This window comes from Atta cephalotes (assembly GCF_000143395.1).
Source record: "Atta cephalotes unplaced genomic scaffold scaffold00046, whole genome shotgun sequence".
Classification (NCBI taxonomy): domain Eukaryota; kingdom Metazoa; phylum Arthropoda; class Insecta; order Hymenoptera; family Formicidae; genus Atta; species Atta cephalotes.
Genome location: NW_012130110.1, coordinates 1,897,425 through 1,917,233, shown reverse-complemented (window position 1 = coordinate 1,917,233; position 19,809 = coordinate 1,897,425). Strand labels below are relative to the sequence as shown.

The 19,809-nt window shown below is 31.0% G+C and overlaps 5 protein-coding genes across 5 annotated transcripts; 2 read left to right on the top strand and 3 right to left on the bottom strand.

Annotated features, from left to right (window-relative positions):
- Positions 1-55: 55 nt before the first annotated feature.
- Positions 56-3,265, bottom strand: LOC105622559 (ATP-dependent DNA helicase 2 subunit 1-like). Its single transcript, XM_012203975.1, has 8 exons — positions 3,113-3,265; positions 2,725-2,896; positions 2,204-2,636; positions 2,009-2,108; positions 1,414-1,657; positions 845-1,006; positions 535-759; positions 56-168 (listed from the first exon to the last, which is right to left on the bottom strand). Exons 1-8 carry the CDS (start codon positions 3,263-3,265, stop codon positions 56-58), a joined length of 1,602 nt encoding a protein of 533 aa, XP_012059365.1.
- Positions 3,266-4,318: 1,053 nt separating this feature from the next.
- Positions 4,319-8,631, bottom strand: LOC105622560 (solute carrier family 17 member 9). Its single transcript, XM_012203976.1, has 8 exons — positions 8,570-8,631; positions 7,693-8,039; positions 7,452-7,625; positions 7,142-7,274; positions 6,584-6,680; positions 6,205-6,370; positions 5,788-5,946; positions 4,319-4,458 (listed from the first exon to the last, which is right to left on the bottom strand). The coding sequence occupies exons 1-8, from the start codon at positions 8,629-8,631 to the stop codon at positions 4,319-4,321; spliced, it is 1,278 nt and encodes a 425-aa protein (XP_012059366.1).
- Positions 8,632-9,162: 531 nt separating this feature from the next.
- LOC105622558 lies at positions 9,163-11,643 on the top strand. The gene is made up of 4 exons (XM_012203974.1): positions 9,163-9,487; positions 10,997-11,036; positions 11,128-11,340; positions 11,411-11,643. The coding sequence occupies exons 1-4, from the start codon at positions 9,479-9,481 to the stop codon at positions 11,560-11,562; spliced, it is 414 nt and encodes a 137-aa protein (XP_012059364.1). The 5' UTR covers positions 9,163-9,478; the 3' UTR covers positions 11,563-11,643.
- Positions 11,644-11,964: 321 nt separating this feature from the next.
- LOC105622557 lies at positions 11,965-12,975 on the bottom strand. The gene is made up of 5 exons (XM_012203972.1): positions 12,852-12,975; positions 12,582-12,703; positions 12,396-12,517; positions 12,246-12,328; positions 11,965-12,110 (listed from the first exon to the last, which is right to left on the bottom strand). Exons 1-5 carry the CDS (start codon positions 12,973-12,975, stop codon positions 11,965-11,967), a joined length of 597 nt encoding a protein of 198 aa, XP_012059362.1.
- An 828-nt stretch (positions 12,976-13,803) lies between these two features.
- LOC105622556 (E3 ubiquitin-protein ligase RNF115) lies at positions 13,804-19,017 on the top strand. The gene is made up of 8 exons (XM_012203971.1): positions 13,804-13,887; positions 16,356-16,487; positions 16,575-16,750; positions 17,314-17,436; positions 17,832-18,004; positions 18,417-18,532; positions 18,610-18,734; positions 18,939-19,017. The coding sequence occupies exons 1-8, from the start codon at positions 13,804-13,806 to the stop codon at positions 19,015-19,017; spliced, it is 1,008 nt and encodes a 335-aa protein (XP_012059361.1).
- Positions 19,018-19,809: the final 792 nt, after the last annotated feature.

The following is a 19,809-nucleotide window of genomic DNA, read 5'->3' as shown; positions in this document are numbered from 1 at the left end:
TTCATGTAACATAATATTCCACATGCATAATCACACATTTTAATAAACATATCTCCTATTTTTTTTTAGTTCTTTTTGCTTTTGTTGGACCATTGACAAATAGTAAATCAGGATACATATTATAAAATTCAGATATTAAATCACTTGTTTTCTGTTTAGCTATTAAATCTGAAAAAAAGTTGGCATTAATCTATAATTTGATGTAAATTTATTTTTTCTACCCAAGTAGTACCCATCTTACTTTGTACACTCCAGATCAAAAGTTCGGAAATACTTTTTATTCTCTTGTTTTTTTGAATTGACATTATTTATTCAAATACTCATAACTATATTTTTTCATAATAATTTTTTACTAAATTTTGTAGAATCAAAGCCAATAATTCTTACAACTGTTAAAATACTTCTCTCTAAAGAATTTAAAAAAACATTGTTATGGATACTTGAATAAGTAATCCCAAATGTCAGTTTTTAAAAAGTGTTTTCAAACTTCGCTGAAATATATATTTTTTTTATTATTTCAATAGAATTACTTACATGATTTCTCGATGGAATCAATCGGTGGAGGGCCAGGTTCTTTGTCTAGAGCTAACTTCTCCACTATTTGTATCTGACACTCCAGTTTATAAGATCTGAAATTATACGGATGATAGTTCATATCGAGTCGATCGATCGTTTTTTTCCACAGCGCAACTTCCTTATCAGATACAGAATTCTGCGTATCATAATGTAGCAACGCTTCGCTCTTGTCTCCTACGTTCCCTAATATAAAATTAAATTCATTAAGTAAAGAATATCTTGAGTCTCTCTCTGATAGTGTAATTATGTAAAATATAATTAGACATACCCTGAAATGCGACTTTCGATAAATAAAAGCCGCCCAATTCAGCGTTCGGAATCATGTAGCAGAGATTAGTTTGTGTATTCAATCGCATTGTGAACGCGCACACTATCATTTTATTCTTAGTCGCACATTTATTTAATAAAGCGCTGAAGAACAATAGATTGTCTGCAAAAAGAAACAATGATCACATTTGACATTAGTTTTAAGGCTAATCTACAATGTGCTCTTTACTTCCTGTTTCTTACTTTTTATCTCTTGCCTTCGTACTTATTTTATTTCTTCGTCTTCTCTCATACGAGATAAAAGTTGAAAAACTTCGGAAAAGATTATCAATAAAACACGATTATCAATAAAATAGTCATAAAAAGAGAAAAAAAAACAAAAAAATAAAAGCAAAAAAAGCAAAAAACATATTAGAGTATATATAGATTAGCCTTTATATAGTAATTAAATGTTGTGATATCACAAAGTGTTATAACATTTCACATATATCTGTGTAATTTTATGGTACACAATAAATTAAACCTCGCACATTAATTTTTTTATATACATATTATATACATATGCGTTACCTTTACGAGTACTACCATAATCCGCTCTAACAAAGTACTTCCGTTTAACATGATATCTGAAAAGGTCACTGGGTATAGGCCTTACACCAATTATCTTGATGGCTGGTGGATATAAATGCTTTATTCGCAAGAGTTCCTTTCGCGTGAAGCGCAGCTTCTTGCCACCGATCAATTCCTTAGTTTCTAAGTTAACTTCTTCTGGTATCATAAAAGGTAAATCAAATTCCTCGTTGTCACTGTCTTCCTAAATTAAATAAATCGAGTATAAGAAATAAATTCAAGATACTTTACATGTAATTTAATTCTAATCGGAACTCGTGTTCGCGGGTCCACAGTATATCTTAATTTTTAAATTAATATATCTTTGTTCAAAGTTGACATAATTGAACTTTTTTGTCACTTTAAAGGTCAAGATCTAAGAAAGAGAGATAGATAAGATTATGTAACTTAAAATTATATAAGATTGTGAAAAAAATATTTCTTATAAACAATTTTTCACAACATAATTGAAGAAAATACGAAAAAATTGGGCTGACGAAGAAGACCGATTAAGATTAAGCAAATTTTTACGTTACGTTAAGCGAAAGATATACACCTCATCAATGGAAAAATTGGTATCCTTGAAATAGGTTGATCTGGACAAAACTTGATTAGTCGCTTTGCTTAATGGCTTCGTTTGCAAATATCTACGTTTTCTGTAAAATGAGTGCGTTTAAAAACTTGCATTTTTGCTTGTACAAAATTTAATTATAATATTATAAAATTAATAGTATTCTTACGAAAGACCTACCTGCCCAGAGTACGCACCACTAAATCAATCTCCACACCATCGCATATCTGAAAGGATAAGCGTGCGATATTTTTGGATGGTGCTTTAATCTGTTGTACCAAATCAACAAGTGATGTCCTTCTGTAAACGCTTATCTCTATCTTTCTCGACAGCATTTCTAAATCTTTATAGAACTCATCGAGCGGCCAATTATTTCTCAAGTCGATAACATGTAAATTAATGTCCAACTCCTTCAAAGATTTCGCCTTTGCTCTAATGCGATGCTTTTCATCGTCCGAATAGTCGGGATCATAACAAGTGATCAGAACTATCCTACGTTTAGTGAGGACTGTTTTTATTTTCAAGAAGATATCTGTAGCATATGTCAATGCATCGAGAAGCAGAACATTATTTTTTAATTTCATACTCTCATAACCCTTCATGCCACTTTTAGCTGTAAAAATAAAAAATAATTAATGAAAGTTGTGTCTCGCATTCCTGGAAAATGTGTTACATTCAGCATCGATTGTAATTATACTTGCTTAGTTTTCTAATTTGTTGTAAATCATCCAAAGTAACAACTCTGAGTTCTTGCAGAGTCTGAATGTTTGTCCATGGTGAATTTGAGTCACTCTTTTCTGTGCCAAATAGCACTACACCCATCCAATCTTGCATACTCCATGCTAACTTTTGCCGAAGAATTTGTTTGTATAGCTGAAAGGATAATGAATGACAATCAGTTATATATAACTCTTTAATCAACAAGTCCCATTCTTTTTTATTTGAATTTTTTACACATTCAACATATACACATTCAACTTTCCTTTTTTTTTCTTTCTAATGTGAGAGGAAGAAAAGGAAAAATAAACTGTGCAAAAAGTTCATTTAAAAAGAATGAGTCTCAAACTAACATGCAATGTTATAACCGACCTTGAAAAATTTTTCGATGTAAGTGATTTTTTTGTCATCAATATCAGATGAATGCATAAACATTTTCTTTGTACAATCGACGAGAAATAATGTGGCTTCTCGTACTCCGTACCACTGACTCGTTTGCGAATCTACTTCCTCATCTTGTGACATTTCTGTTATCGACATATAAATTATTACTATTATTTTGCAGTTAAATAATATATTGAAGAACACCTATGAACATTTTAAAGTTGTCCAAAAAAAACGATGTTACAATTTCAAAGATGTTTTATGAAAAAAAATAGATGTAAACATATAGGTTATTTTAAGTAAATTACTGCTGTAAATTTACAATAAATACATACACTACCGGCATTTTAGATTTACTAATTAATTAAAAAATATGATAAAGTATTACTCACTTCTGAAGAAAAATTAAAATCGAGGTCAATGTTAAAAACCAAAAATCTGCGAATTCTTGTTTATATGAACTGCTATGAACGAAAAACAGTTCGGCTGCATTCAGCAGAAGAAACTAACTCAGTTAACATTTAGTGATTATTTAATATAATTGGTTCTTGCCTTTAGTTCTTTGTTGGATCTAAGTGTAAGAACCAATCATATTAAAAAAAAAATTAAGCTAATTGTGACTAATCGATTAATTTTCTCTATTGAACGCAGCCATTATTTACTTTTTCATCGCTAATTACACACGTACGCATTAACGTCGCAAATAACCGCAAGTTATATATAAAGAGTCTGTTTTTTATTGAACTAGTATGTACACTTTTGAAACTTAAAAGTTAAATAAGATAGATACGTTCATAATTGGCGAAAGTGAGAAAATTCTAATGCAATCTAGAGCAAGAATGAAAAACAGACCTAGATCTCTTCGCGTTGCTTAAAATTGTAAAAATGTTTGCACTTTAAAATGAGATAGATATATATTTAAGTATGAAAAAAAGAGAAAGCGAAGATGCTGAGTGCAAAAAGTGCAAACAGCAATGGGAGTGGCGCACTTGCATCGTTCAATTGCAAACTACTCACATTGGCCTGTTTCTAGTAATTTTTCATTTCTTCGCCAATGAGAGACTAAGATGTGAGATCTTGAATGATTTTTAGAACGATAACATAATAAAAATTTATTTAACGAAAATTTATTTTTAAAATTCGTTTAATAACAATTGATTTTTAAACTTTATTAATAAAAATTTATTTTACAATTTATATGATTGCTTGGCCCGAGCCAAACAATAAATACATTATACATCCTAATGCATCAATAACAGCTATAAATAAAAAGACAGCAGGCCAACTGTGTGTCACATGTAGAATGTGTCCGGAAAAATACACACCGAGAAAACCTGAAAAAAAAAAAGAAAATATATTATTGGGAGTACAAATAAGTTTCCGCCGTTTGCAAAAGACGGCGTCACTAATAAACTATAATTAAAATTGTTTGAAGTAAAACGACATCATAAGATTGGACATCCGGCAACACCATAACTTTGAAATATTAGCGATTTTGTATCAGCATCATATATTTTTTTTGTACGAAAATGTCGAGTTTTGAGCCGAATAAGCGTCATTTGCGGGAACTTTTGATTTACTTCTTTAATTTGAAGAAATCTGCAGCTGAGGCTCATAGATTGCTTGTAGAAACATATGGTGATGCTGCCTTAAGTGAGAGAAGTTGTCATGAGTGGTTTCAAAAATTTAAGAACAGTGAATTTGACGTCGAAGACAAAGAACGTAGCGGAAGGCCGAAAGTATACGAAGACACGGAATTGGAAGCATTATTGGATGAAGATTCGTGTCAAACGCAAAAAGAACTTACATTAGGAGTAATTCAACAAACAATTTCATATCATTTGAAATTTGGAATGATTCAAAAGCAAGGGAATTGGGTTCCATATGAACTGAAGCCGAGAAACATTGAACGCCAATTTTTCACATGTGAAATGCTGCTTGCCAGACATAAAAGAAAGGGTTTTTTGCATCGTATAGTCACTGGTGGTGAAAAATGGATTCATTACGATAACCTAAAGAAGAGAAATCATGGAGACCACCTGGCCATGCTTCAACATCGAAGCCAAATATTCATGGAAAAAAACTCATGTTGTGTATTTGGTGGGATCAGCTTGGTGTCATGTATTATGAGTTACTCAAACCGAACGAGACTATTACTGGGGCTCTCTACCGAACACAATTGATGAGATTGAGCCGAGCACTCAAGGAAAAACGCACCCACTACTACTCCAGGCATGACAAAATTATTCTCCTGCATGATAATGCTCGACCACATGTTGCAGCGCTGGTCAAAACCTACTTAGAAACACTTAAATGGGAAGTTCTACCCCACCCACCGTATTCTCCAGACATTGCTCCTTCCAACTACCACTTGTTCCGATCGATGACGGACATGGCCTGTCTGAGCAGCACTTCACATCATATGAAGATACCAAAAATTGTATCAATGATTGGATAACCTCAAAAGATGAAGCGTTCTTCCGACGCGGTATCCACATGCTACCAGAAAGATGGGAAAAAGTAGTGGCTAGCGATGGCCATTACTTTGAATAAAACATTATGTACTGTTCTTTCAATAAATGCTTAATTTTTGATAAAAAACGGCGGAAACTTATTTGTACTCCCAATAGCTGTTCATGCGATTGTTTATATTAATTACTTACCAGGTATTGCGCCAACAGTATTCATTAGACCGAATACACTGCCGGAGTGCTTTGGTGCAAGATCCGAGGGATTAACAGCGATAGCGTTATTGTGGAAGCCTGAGCCACCAATAATTAACGCGAGACAAAGTATGGCATTTTCAAAACTTTCCACTTTCGCTATGGGGAATATGTACATTATTACAATGTTGTTTAAAGAATTATTAAGAATTATTAAATACTTTTTCATTAGATTCTTTCATTTCGCACAAAAACGCGTCGAATAATGTAATATTGGAACTGACAAAGGCTAATAATTATTTTATTTAAAAAAGACTTTATTATAGATATTTAAATAAGTAATCCCAAAAATCAAGTTTTAACAAGTTTTTCTACACTTTTGTTATATAAACCTTGATTACCGAGGATCAAACTTACCCAAAAATAACAGACTTCCAATTTCGATGACAAAACAAATCGTTTGGATTGTTTTGCGTGTCACAGTAACAGAATAACCAGCTTTAATTATCTCTTCTGACAGAGCTTTCCCCAAGAATGTACAAGGTAACATCGATAGCCATGGCACCATATTTACAATCCAGCCCTGTTAATTAAAGTTTATTTAATATGATATGGTAAGAAAAAATTACTATGTTGTTATTACAAATTACTTATTATTTAGCTTTTTCTTAGTTATGAATATGAGATATTATTTACTATCTTTGTTATAGAACACTTCTTATATCTTTTCTTTTCATATACTTTTCATAGACTTTCTAAGCAACAATACTGAATAAAAATTAGATAATAATATTACCCTTATTTCAGGAAATGTGTCATGGAAATATGTAGGCATCCATGAAAGTAATACAAAGAAACAGTTATTTTGGCAAGCATGTCCAATAACGCAGGACCTGAAAATCATAAAAATCAACTAACAATCACATAAATGAGAAAATTGATCTATAAAATATATTATATTTATAGTATAAATCTTAATTTTCAGATCATAATTTTGTATAATTCACAATTGAATGATTCAGAGCATTTATGTAAATTAAAGTATATATGCGTAATTCAAGCTTTCATTATTTTTGGGTAAAATCATAAAGTTTCGAAATCAACAAAGTTAGGAAAATATAATCGGTAAAGAGATTGTATTATCTAAAAATTCTAAAAATTTTCCACATTTCCAAGAACTGATTCCAAGAATTCATAATTTAAAACGCGAAAATCAAAAACATTAAATCAGTAGAGTCTTGGGAAAGTACAATCTAATTGCAATGGTTAACTGATTATAAAAGTCTCTCTACTTCTAGCCTATATAAATATAAAACAGGTTTCGAAAATATTGAAGCCCATGCATTATAATTACCAAAAAGGAGGTTGTGACAGAAGTTTGGACCAAGGCAAAGTGTAGTCGGTGGTGGACTTGATAGAAGCTGTTTTTTCCTTAAAAGGCAGAGTGTGGTAGCTTAATAAAGCTGTCCATGCCAAACTCATGCCCCCTATATAAGTAAATTAGTAAGCACCACAAACGTTTCTCATTTTTGCTTGAAAATAAAATTAACAAAGAGATATATTCAACTATTAAATTATTCTTACATGACGTCTCAAAAACTATCATCATTTATCTGTGGATTCTTCAATTAATTTGACATCGATTTACATAAGCTACATTGTACCTAACGCTCGAAAGACAGTCATCCAGTTATAATTTTCCAGAAGATACGAGCCTAAAGACCCAGTGAGTAGAGTGCCCAGAGCAGATCCTGATGTTAATAAGCTAAAAAAGGAGGCCCTTTCTGCCTCGTGCAAGCGTTGACTGATTAAGCTAATCATGCTAGGAAAATGCATTCCTGTAAGTGACAAGTGTCATATTATCCTCCATCGCCAGCAGTACAGCTGTGAACACTTGAAAATTACCTTGGAATGCTCCATTTATCATTCTCACTGCTGCAACAAGCAGAATGGATGTCCCATCTCCAGAAAAGTATTCTATAATTTCCGGCATGAGGAAGGTTGTTGCCGACCAACCAAGAGCAGATATCCACAATACTCTCTGGCCACCGATTTTATCGCTAATGTAGCCACTGGCTACTTGTGTCAATGTATATCCCCAGAAGAAGCTCGATAATATTATGCCTGAGTCCGACTTGGACCAATTCTTCTCCTGACTGACAACAGGTATCAACAGAGGAACAGATGTACGTGTAGCATATATCAGGCATGTGCCACATAGCAACGACAGGAACCATTTCTGCCTCTCCTTCCTGAACAAAAGAGACTTATATCCAATCTCGTTTGTAATAGCAATTGTAAAGGTAATTCTGATCAAATTTTGATTGACAGAATTTAAAACATATTTTAATTACAATTTGTTATGTCTAATCTAATCTGCTCATCAGATATTAAACATTCAAAATTTAATAACTTCACATGTATATATAAAATAAATATAAGTTGCTTGACAAGTTAATTACTGATTAAGTTAGAGTTAATTTAATAAGAGCTAATTTAATAAGAGCTTTGATCAAACTTTGATTAATACAATTGATAGAATTGCTTAAAGTAAATTTTTTTATTATAATTCGTTATCTCTGTTCTTTTGTAAATTAAACTACAAAAAATTATATATGTCATTGACAAAATAAGTACAGGCCAATACTGTTTAATAATATATTAATCACTGATTAAGTAAAATCGGAATTTAGTCAAAATCATAAATAATTAATGAATCAGCGACTCTTTTGTTTAGAAAATCGATGACTGCCTACAAAATGATGTAATCCGCTGATTATACCTCGACCAGGATGAAGCAGTCCTGTCATCAAATGAAGTGTCCAGCGATATCTGTAACTGCATTGTTTGCGAATTCATTTAGCTTGTAGACGTCAATTTCGTATTAGAGCCTTAGCTCTCGTCAACGTCCCGCTGAAGCACATAATTTTCATGCGCATATTTAGCGTTGTTAATATGTAGTTAATCTGTCAAGTTCCATCGTGCACATCAGTGCACATCACGCTAACCTCCGTCTCCGTGTCCTCCGCGCACTTTCATTTTCATTCGGATCGGAACTCTTGGGTTTCTCGAAAGCTTTCAATAAAGACCTACGGGCTACGGGAGCGCTGCAGAGTTCGGCATTTATAATATATACAAATATCTTAAATATCTACGAGCGAACTCCGATTCGAAATTCGGTCCTAACAAAGGACTTTGGATATTATAAATACTCATTTATTTCAGCTGCATAAAAAATATGAAAATATAAAGTACAAAGAAAAAATATAAAATATAAGTAAATAAATGCGTACACCTCGAGAGATCGCATAAGAAATGCAATGAGAACTATCCATAATTAAATTGAGGTTGATAATTAATAGATATATTGATTTTGTGCGTATTGATTTTATGCGTATCGCTTTTGCGCAAATCTGTCTGGACTTTGACATTTTTTTGTTGATAAGAGAGGAAGATAAGAGAGGAGAGAAAATAGATACAAAAACACTGGCACATATGTATACAATGTAATAAGATGTGATTTAATAATAACGTCAGTTCTGAATTTGGATAAATATCTATCTTTTCGAAAATTGCTATGTGCAAAAGCTAGATATATTTATTTATTTATTTCGAATTGTATTGTGCAAGTCATGATATGTATGAAGTGTTTAACTGCATCTAAAAACTACTTTGAAGAATTTTGACAGAAATGACAGAGGTAAATTAAATATACAGGGGATAGACAAAGTAATATAAGAGAAATATATTATTTCTTTACTATTTGTTTGAATAAAAAGTTGGTCCGTCACTCTTAATACACATTTTACTTTTGAAATAGTTAATCTCCGTAGAACATAAATTAATAGTAAAAAAACTAAATATTATAATTTTGCATTTTTCAACAATATAAATTAATACATATATCTATTCAGCTATGTAAAATCAAGAAAGAGATTTGGATTACAAATAAATTTATCCATCCATCCCTTAACTGTACTTCATCATTGTAATTAATTAGGTCTAGCCTTAAATCTTATCCTTCTAACTATACTTTTTTCATTCAACAACAGGAATATAATACATAATGTAACAGATAACAGTTACATTACATTGAATAGGAAATTACAACATTGATGTAATGTTATTATTAATTTGTGCTCTGCAGATCAATGCTTTATCAATAAAATTTTATATAATTTTTTCATTCTATTTTCTAAAATTCCTCTCTATTCTTAAAAATTTCAATACTTTTTTCTAGCCAATACAGTAGTCTTATTTAAATATTATTTGTAATTTTGAAAATAAATGAAAAAGATTTTTTCCTTCAATATATTTTTAAAACAATTAAAGATGTTTTATTACAAAAATGATATTGCACTGCAGCAGTTGTTACACTATTCAGGTGACATGACTTTATTTCAACGAGAATAAAATTCATATTAAAGACAAATAATAAGCGAATTTGTTATTAATAAAATAAATAGTAGGGTTAAGAAGTAATTCGTTACTTTAACAAAGTATAGTTAAAGTTTCTTTTTTCAATAATTATAACTGTGTTCCTTTTTTTCCATTCATAATTGTAACTTAATTACATTTTTTAACTGTAATTTAATAGTACTTTTTATAAATTTATTCAACATATTGACTGATTAAAATGAAGTAAATAATTTATTTCTTGAGATTGAAATACATCTTTATTCCTAATAATTATTCTCCCTAAATTATCTGTAAAAATTAAAAACTAAAAGTCTTTTAGTATGTGAATGAATTATTAATTCCATAAGTCTAATTTCAATAGAAGTATATATATTAATTTGTTATAAATGAAATAGCGAATGATTGAACAAAATATTTTAGTATTATCAGAAATGTAAGATTCTTGTATTTAAAATAAAAAAGTGCAAAAAAATTACAAAAAATAACTAAAACGTACGAAAATACTTTTCAGAATTAATTTGTAATAATAACAAATTATTTTTCGAGAACAAAACTGTAACTAGTTTATTTACTTTTACAAAATAACTTTCATAATCCCAACAAGTAGTATATTTCTCAGGTGTTTACATTATTTTGTCCGTTCTCTATACAGTCATGTTATTTATTTGTATCTATACAGACTGTTACAGTCATATTATTCTGCAATGTTAATGTTGCTCAGTATTGCCTTTTTTCCTACCTTATATTTCTGCTAATTTGAAATGAGTAAACACAGATTGTTTTATTTCAGACACAAAATGACAGTATATACGATTCAATAATCATGTATTGTAAGTATATGCATCATGCACTTCACTAGTTTGTTACATTACTTATTCTATCATTTTGAAAGAGGAATGAAGGATTGATGTTTAATTCCAGATGAAAAACGGGCTAAAAAATGCCAGACGTTCTTACAACATCCTAATGTTCGTAAATTTATCCTCAGATTTAAGGAGCAGTTAGCCCACAATCCGTTTCTGCAAGTGGCTACCTTCATTGCATTAGCATCGCTTCTTGCGCCCATCTTCTTGTTTATTATATTTGGTATTGTCAGTGCTGTATTCGTATTTATTGGTTTTATGATAGTTCAAGGTAAGCAATTCTATTTCTTATTCTTGATCATAAAATTGCTGGATATTAAAGAAGCACATATTGTTTTCAGGGACAGTATTGGCTATTGGCGCGAGTATTTTAAGCTGTGTACTTTTCTGCATCATAAATACTATTATAATGGTAGGATTATTTGTTTTTTGTATTTATTACACATTATATTATACGAACCGTGTGTTTAATCTTTTGATCTTTAAAACCTAATAACTGTACAAAAGTGATTGTATAATAAAAATCTTTAATAATAAAAGAATTTAAAAAAAATAAAAAGATGAAAATTAAAAAGTGTTTATTATTACAGGTTTGGTACAAATATATACAAGTAATATAAGTTTAAACACGGTATAATTCTGAACGAAATAAAAGAGTTTTTAATTCAGTTTTCAAAATTCAATTTTTTCTTTGTTCTATTCTTCAGAATCTTCCGCACAAAGAGGATTATTAAACCTGTACCTAAAAAATTTGATTTAAATTTTATTTTGTTCAGAATTATATTATGTAAGAAATTGTATCACCTTATCCTAGATCAATATACATCTTCATATATTATCTATTTCTAAAAGTAATCAAGTATTAAAATTGTATCATTTAGGTATAATATTTATATTAATTTGGTGGAAGATTCTCATCTCTGACTTCAGCTTCGCTCGTAGACAAATATATTTCATGCCATAGTGAGTCAGTTAACTTTTTATTAGTCTCTTGAGCATCATAACAGAAATGATGAATGTAGTCGCGTCTGTTTGAAACGTCTGTGTTAAAAATTAAGGATATGCATATCTGCTACTTGGTAAAAGAACTAGCTAGTGTGAAATACAAAATTGTACTTGATATATTTTATATAAATTAGCTAATTTCATGTATATAAATATTTAGAAAAAGGATACAGCCTTGAATATTGTGCTTTGAATATATAGCTTCAAAATCCCACTGTATCCTTGTTAAGTCCTTATACAAGTTTAACTTTTTTCTATGAAACAAACAAAATTATGACAATATTAATAAAACAGATTTCATTAATAAATGATAATACATGCCTTCCTTGCTCCAGTAATTGTTGATCTTGTAAATTTGGTTTAATAGACTTCAAGTTAGTACGTTTTCCTTCCAACTGTTTGATCTCTTGTAAGAATTTCTTGTTTTCTGTTTCCAGTTCATCCTAAAAAATATTTTGCAATAATAAATATCCGTAGACTTTCTGGAAAAAATAAAAGTACACTCACTAAAAACTTCTTCTCTTCTGATAACCTATTATTCTTGCTCTCTAAAGTTTGAATTTCCATATGCAATGCCTCTTTCGTAGCAGCCAAGTTTGACGTTAATTCCTTAATTTTAATTTCATCCTCTAAAAATATATAGGATTATAAAATATATAAAAATATATAAAAATATAATAACACAATGTATTCTATAATTTCGGAACTTCAAGCAATAAACTTATTGGTTTATTTCCTATCAAATTAAATTATTCCATACTCAATAATAAAATTTACCATTGAATCGCTCTTTTTTAATTTCATCTAATTCTTCTACTTTGGACAGTAACAATTCTTTGAGCGTCGACGTATTCATGTTTATGAATTTCGTTTTCAATGATTCTATCCAATAATCCTCCATAATATTTGATCTCGAAATATATAGTAACGTATATAATAATTAAATAGTATATAGAATAAAATCTTTAGGAAGTTTTGGAACGTAGCCTAATATTAAAACTATAAAGTTAATTAATCTCACAATTATCCCATCAAAACACGAAATGTCTTTTACGTTTGTTAAACTTTACACGTTACAAAATTTGAATCATCTGTAACAGGATTGACAAACTTCTCAATAGGTGACAAGTTTATTCCTAAAGATGCCTTTTCATGCTCACGCGAGATCGACGCTTATTTTCAGCGTCAAGATTTTTGTTCGCGTTTCTTGAAATCTTCAAAAATGTTTGCATTTAAAATGAGATAAATATATATTCGTGTGTCAAACAAAAAGAAAGGGATGATGTTTAGTGCAAAAACGCAGAAGACCTTACACACCAATTACTCGATTGGTTAATTAATTTGTCATCAGAATTGCCAACAGCAAGACTTTAAAATTTGTCTTAATTTCTAACTTATTCATGTTAAGAAAAAAGTGTAGCACGGATGATAAATTAGATTTTGAATTCTAAATTAGATTTTGAGTATTTTTATAAACAAATACATATTTTGTAACGGATTAATTGTCCAGAAATTAGAGATTGTGAATTTTTAGTTTAACAGTTGGCAACACTTAAATTTAAGGTACAAGCACGTTTCACGTGCTAAAATCAACACAATCTGCAATCTAATGTTTCGTTGTACTTTGTGACTGAAACCCGAATCCAACCGAGGCGTGTCGAACGTAGCCGAAATCGTCAACCGTAACTACGGCAAGTAGAGAGATGGAAAATTGAGAGACACGTAAAACATGGCGGAGGCCGTTGTGGATGGAAGTCCGATGTCTCGGTTTTTTTGCCACAAATGCAGCGTCAAAATCGAGCGTCTGCTGCCGGTAAGTACGCCGTGATGTTCCTCGTCATCTTGAGGCATTCGTTTGTATCGCGCGACGCGGAATCGCCGCGGTGGTATGTCCGTCCTCAATATAACTGTCACCCCATATCATGCGAAATTTCTGTCTCTTTCCCCCCTCGTCCCCGCAATAAACGTAGCTTGTCCAATTCTCTTCTACGGCGAGGTCAACGATAACGCTTGTTAACTTCCCTGCAGCTTCGCGATTTCTTGGAAACCTTGACGGCAATCTCATAGTCGAATCGCATTTATACACGTTTATGTCTGTCGTGAATTCTCCCTGCTTCCTTAGGAAGCATGCTACGCACGTTCTCGTGATCGTTGTTCCCGATGGAATCCCTCCGAAATCTGAGATGAAATTTCGCCGTGAGACGATGTGTTTTGATCAAGCCGTAGACAAGGGCGTTCATCGACGACCTCGACTATTTTGGAATTCTCGCCTTAATCTGGCTCTTTGTACGAAATTAGTAAGAGCATAAATATGCACCAATCTACTTTTTTTCTCTTGTTTCATGTTATACTTTTTGTTTCATTTGGAATGAGATATTTATATCCTTGCATTCTAAAAGAAGAAAAATATATACATGTTACTTTGTTTATTTTATTGTCCTTTTCTAAAGTATTTCTGAAGTGTGCAGAGATATTGCTGTCTCATTGTGATTAATATTATTATTATTATTATTATTGTTCATAAACATTTGGCTGCATTTGGCAGAGGAAACTAATCAGTGCTTAGATGATTCTTTAATATGATTGGTTCTTTAAGTTTTTGTTGAAGCTAAGTGTAAGAATCAATCATATTAAATAATTATTAAGGGTGGCAAACAAATTTTTCAAGCCTGTTGATTGGCTATGGGATAGAGAGATTCAAGGATCTCTGTTCTGTGTTTGTCGTGCGACAAAAATGTTTGTCGTACGTACAAATGAAATAGCTCTAAAGCCACTATTTCATGCGTTTCTGTCGTACGACACAGGCTTTTTCAAGTCTATGGTTATCTATAAGATAGAGAGATCCAAGAATTTCTTTATTCTATATATTAGGTATAGCAAAAGAAATCCATTATTTTTGCATGAAATTGAATAGAAACATAATGGATTTCTTTTTACTACACCTAATATATTTATCATATGACAAAAACAAATAAAATAATACTCTAAAAGCTAATTGATTAATTTTTTTCTTTGCTGAATGCAGCTAATAACTTTGGACCGACCAGTTAGACTTTGAAGGCACAGTCGATTTTGAATTCTGATAAATAAATTCTGATGGATAATCTGCAAAAAATAAGTAAAATATAATCTGATTTTAATGATTTGTTAAAGCTTTTGCAAGTATTTCACAAGTTTTCATAAGTTTTTGTAAGTGCTTATTCAGATTTACATAGTTTGGAATGATATAAAAATATTTGAAATTTAAAGAGCCAGATTGTTGATAGAAAGTAGGAATTTCACAGGCTGATAGAGGATTATAATAAATTCAGTCTTGTATACTAAATTGATGCATATTAAAAGCTGTTGTGAAATTAGCGAAGTTAAAAGCGTATAAATATTTTAAACGATTAAGTACTCAATAATGATATTGTCATACTACTTAACAATGTTACTTCATTGTCAAAGTTTATTACATTATGCTTCTGCATTTAGATATTGTACGTAAAGCAGCCTTTAATATGCTAATCCAGTATACTGCTAAATTTATTGTAAGTGTAAGAGATCCTAAATGAGGTTAATATTTCATGTGTTGTACAATAAATCTGTTGATTAGCTGCACAAAAGATTTTCGGATTTTTGTTATTTCGATTCTATAACTAATCAATAGACTTAAAAAGTTTATCGTATAATACATGGAATAAGCCTAATATGTGGTGCTTTGCAACAAGAAACCTAGTGTAACACAATGATCATTTCATCTTTGTTTAACATTGGCAAACAAAAAAGTAAAAATTTACTGTATTATACTGTCATCTGTGTCTTTTGCTGGAAAGCATCCATAAAGTCCAAAATCGGAATACAAGATGTTTTATAAGATGTCTTTTAAACAGTTATCACAAAAATAGAGCTTAAGATTTGTTGAATGTAGATTTTAGTTTTCTGGAATATATTCATTCTGCATATATTTAACCCAGCGTCATTGTGATGCTAAAATGTTACGATTGTTGAGATAGGTCATGATAACCTGAATATTTTTTTGGTCTATTTTCGCAATGTCAATAGTTTTAGAAAGTCTTAGCGCCAGCTAAGGGCGGTTAGTTAAAATTTACAAAGTATGTAAGGAAATAAAGATATTTGAAAATATCTCGGATCATTACGAACCAGCCAATGACGTCAGATTAATTTGCAAGTGTTTAACTAATATGAGCGTGTACATATGTCCCAGGCAATCTGTCGAAGACAGACTTTGCAATCTACATTGCGTAACTCAGACTCCCCTGACATTTCACTTCCAATTAGAATTATACGTGTCCACGATGCGCGAGCGGTTTCATTGAAGAGCTGGAGATCAGCAGCAATGAGGGCAGCTCGGGCATGGATATGAACAGCGAAGAACTGAGCGATGGGGATATCGACATCTTGACCTTGAACGTGAGTTTAAATTTAATTAAACCAGGAATTATTGACAAATCATCAGAAATGTATAAACTCTACATCCATTTGCTACAACCTTCGCAGCGCTCCGACCGTGACCGTGATATAATAGAGATGATAATGGGTCTCTCGAATACATATACCAATCAACAATTGAACACCAGTCAACAGCCGGGTGGAGGCAATAGGAACTATGTGCTCGGAAGCAGAAGGAGATCCAATTGGTCTCGTAACCCTCAAGATGGACGCCGTACCAGCAGGTATCTTTTCTGTCTTTACTAAACTGTCGCACTAAACTGTCGATGGTTACGTTTAACAGAAAAAAAAACAGCTTTGCAATTGTAATATTTAATATAATTGATTTATACATTTAGATCCAGTGAGGAACTGGATCTAAATATATATAGGGCAAGATCAATCATATTAAAGAATTTTACAAGAGTTGTAAAGCTGCGTTTATTAAACACAATCATTATTTTGCAACTATTGGAAATTTTTTTGCTAAGATAGGGTACTATACCCCAGATCTAAAAATATAATCCAATCAGCGAGAAGAAAATTGTCAACAGTTGCAAAAATAAACATTCTGCATCCATTGATGTCACATGTAGTGATGCAGTTTTCAAAGATTGCTAGATAATTGAATTTACCTGTTTGAATGTTTGACATAAATTTGATAAATGGTATGCATTTGGTCTCTTCTTTCACCTTTGTAAATGCAAAATTACATATTTATTATTATAATAATGTCCTGTATGCATGATGCTTGGAAAATTGATAAGGCAATAAAGTTTCATTTTTTTTATTTTTTTTTACAAAATAGCAATCGTAGAAGACAAGAGAGCCTACAGATGCCTATAGAGAATTTCATACAAGATTTTATCTTCAATCTTTCGGGAGCAGCGAGTCTAAGCAACTCTGTGGGTCAAGATGCACAGCCATCTGTGTAAGTTGTTTTATGATAAATACTGCTTGTGATATTAGATATTATAATTATAAAATAAAGATGTGTTATATTTCTCTCTATCATAATAGACATTTATAGCATTTATAGCATTTTAAATTTATATATTCTCGTGAAATATTTTTTCACTTTCATTTTTTCATTTTCATATTATTGTAATTATTTAAATTTTTACATTTTGATCCTGTTTTTTTCTCATATATGCATTTTCATAAATGAATGAAACCCCACATGAATTGTCATCAATTGTAAACATGCTTTTCCAACAGTGATGGCAACAGTAAATATTTAAAAAGTTCATTCATCCATGAGGGTACAAGTCATTAAACAATTTTATTTAATCTTTAGTATTACTAAAATAAAACAAAATAATGTAGATTCAATGTTAGACTGTTCTTGGGAAATCCTGGAGATTATGTTTGGGGTCGTGATGGATTAGACGCTATTGTTACCCAATTATTGAATCAAATGGATGGTACTGGACCACCACCATTATCACGCAATCAGATCGATGAGATACCTACTACTACTATAACGCAAAGTCAAGTTGGTTAGTATCCAATATATATTGACATGTAGTTTGCAATATCTATATATATCTATCATCTTTTAAGATCCTTATCATTTGAGAAGCAGAACGACATGTCAGATAATTTCATTAATTGATAAGGATCTAAAAGAAACAGTTTTTCAGAATGTTTTTTTAAGTGTTATATTAAGCAACTAAAAATTTTCATACATAGAAATATCTTCGTTTCCAACTATGTATTTGATTTATTTTATCTATTGTAATTGTTTCTAGGCCTATTCTTTTCAGCTAAATTTCTTAGTTGATTCATCTCTTTTCTCTTTTTCTCTCTATATTAGAGGGGAAAAAAAGAAAAGATAATGCGAGAAGTTCAGCTAAGAAGAAGGTCTACTTTAAATCGTTCTGATAACTTCATTCTTTTTTCTTTATGCAGACTGTAAGCTACAATGTTCTGTTTGTTGGGAAGATTTTAAGCTGTCCGAACCTGTTAGACAATTGCCATGCCAGCACGTTTATCACGCACCATGCATTGTACCCTGGCTGGAATTAGTAAGCTGAAAAATTTCTAATTTTAAGAACCCATATCAATATCGAAATAATCTTTTTCTTTTGTTTTCCTTTTCTAGCACGGAACCTGTCCCATTTGCAGACAGAACTTGGGAGATCAAAATCAGGCTGAAGCAAACCAGGATGCTGCAGCTAACATAGCTGGATCTACTTTAGCCGGATCTAGTTTTGCTGCTTTGTTTAGGCAAGTTTTGTAATAAAATATTTATTACACAAATTTGTATTTTATTATTTAATTTTTCATGCAATAAAATGGACATCAATTATTATAGAAGGATCTTAGTTGATGTTATGCAACGAAAATTTTTTGTTTTTTTTTCTTTGTTTTCTATTGACTTAAATTGATGGCATTCGTAAATATTTTGAATGTGTATTATGTGTGATATAGGGCAGCAAATGAAGCACACCGAACAGGACAGCCAATTAGCCGGACATCATCTACTTCGTCATCTACTTCATCAGAGTAGCTGCAGTGCTTGTTCAAGTGAGATACGAGTGATATTTTTCTTTCAACTATCCGATTTCGTAATTAGCCGAATGTATAATCTATTTTTAACACATTGATACCATTTGGCATTTTCTTGCCTTTAATAAGGCAAATATCTCTTTACAGATTAAACATGTCAACTACAAAATTCGAATTATTATCACTTAATTAATCGATATTGGCTCAATAAGTTCGATGAACTATTTTGTTCTACGTTCAAAAAATTGTACTAAGTGGGATATCAGCCAAAATGGTCAAAAATCATATATTAAATTATTAAATTTGTCTCTGCCTGTTGCTATTTTAACATTCAACATTAAGACATGCGTTAAATTATAATATCTCACGATCTTCACTAATGCCATTTGATTCAATATATAATACTTGATTGAATGATTACTGAAACGTTCCAGGCATTGACGAATCATATGCGTTGTTACATTTCAGTGCAAACAGGAGATTTTATTTTATGATTTAATTAAATGAAATGAAATAAAAAAAACTCCGAGAAAAGAAGCAATCTACATAGAAATCTTTATTTATGCATTATTTAGGCAATTTTATTTTGAGTAATGTTAATTTAACAAAACTCGAATCAACAAATTTTGAGCTATTTGTAAAATATAATTTTTATTTGTCGCCGAGGCTCAGTAAAATCAATGTAAATTTAAGAATAAACGTGATGATTCGCGATTTGAAAGCAAATTAATAAATTCAAATGATAAATCGGGAATTCTTAAAAAATAAAATATTTTTATATTCCTGCTTTCTT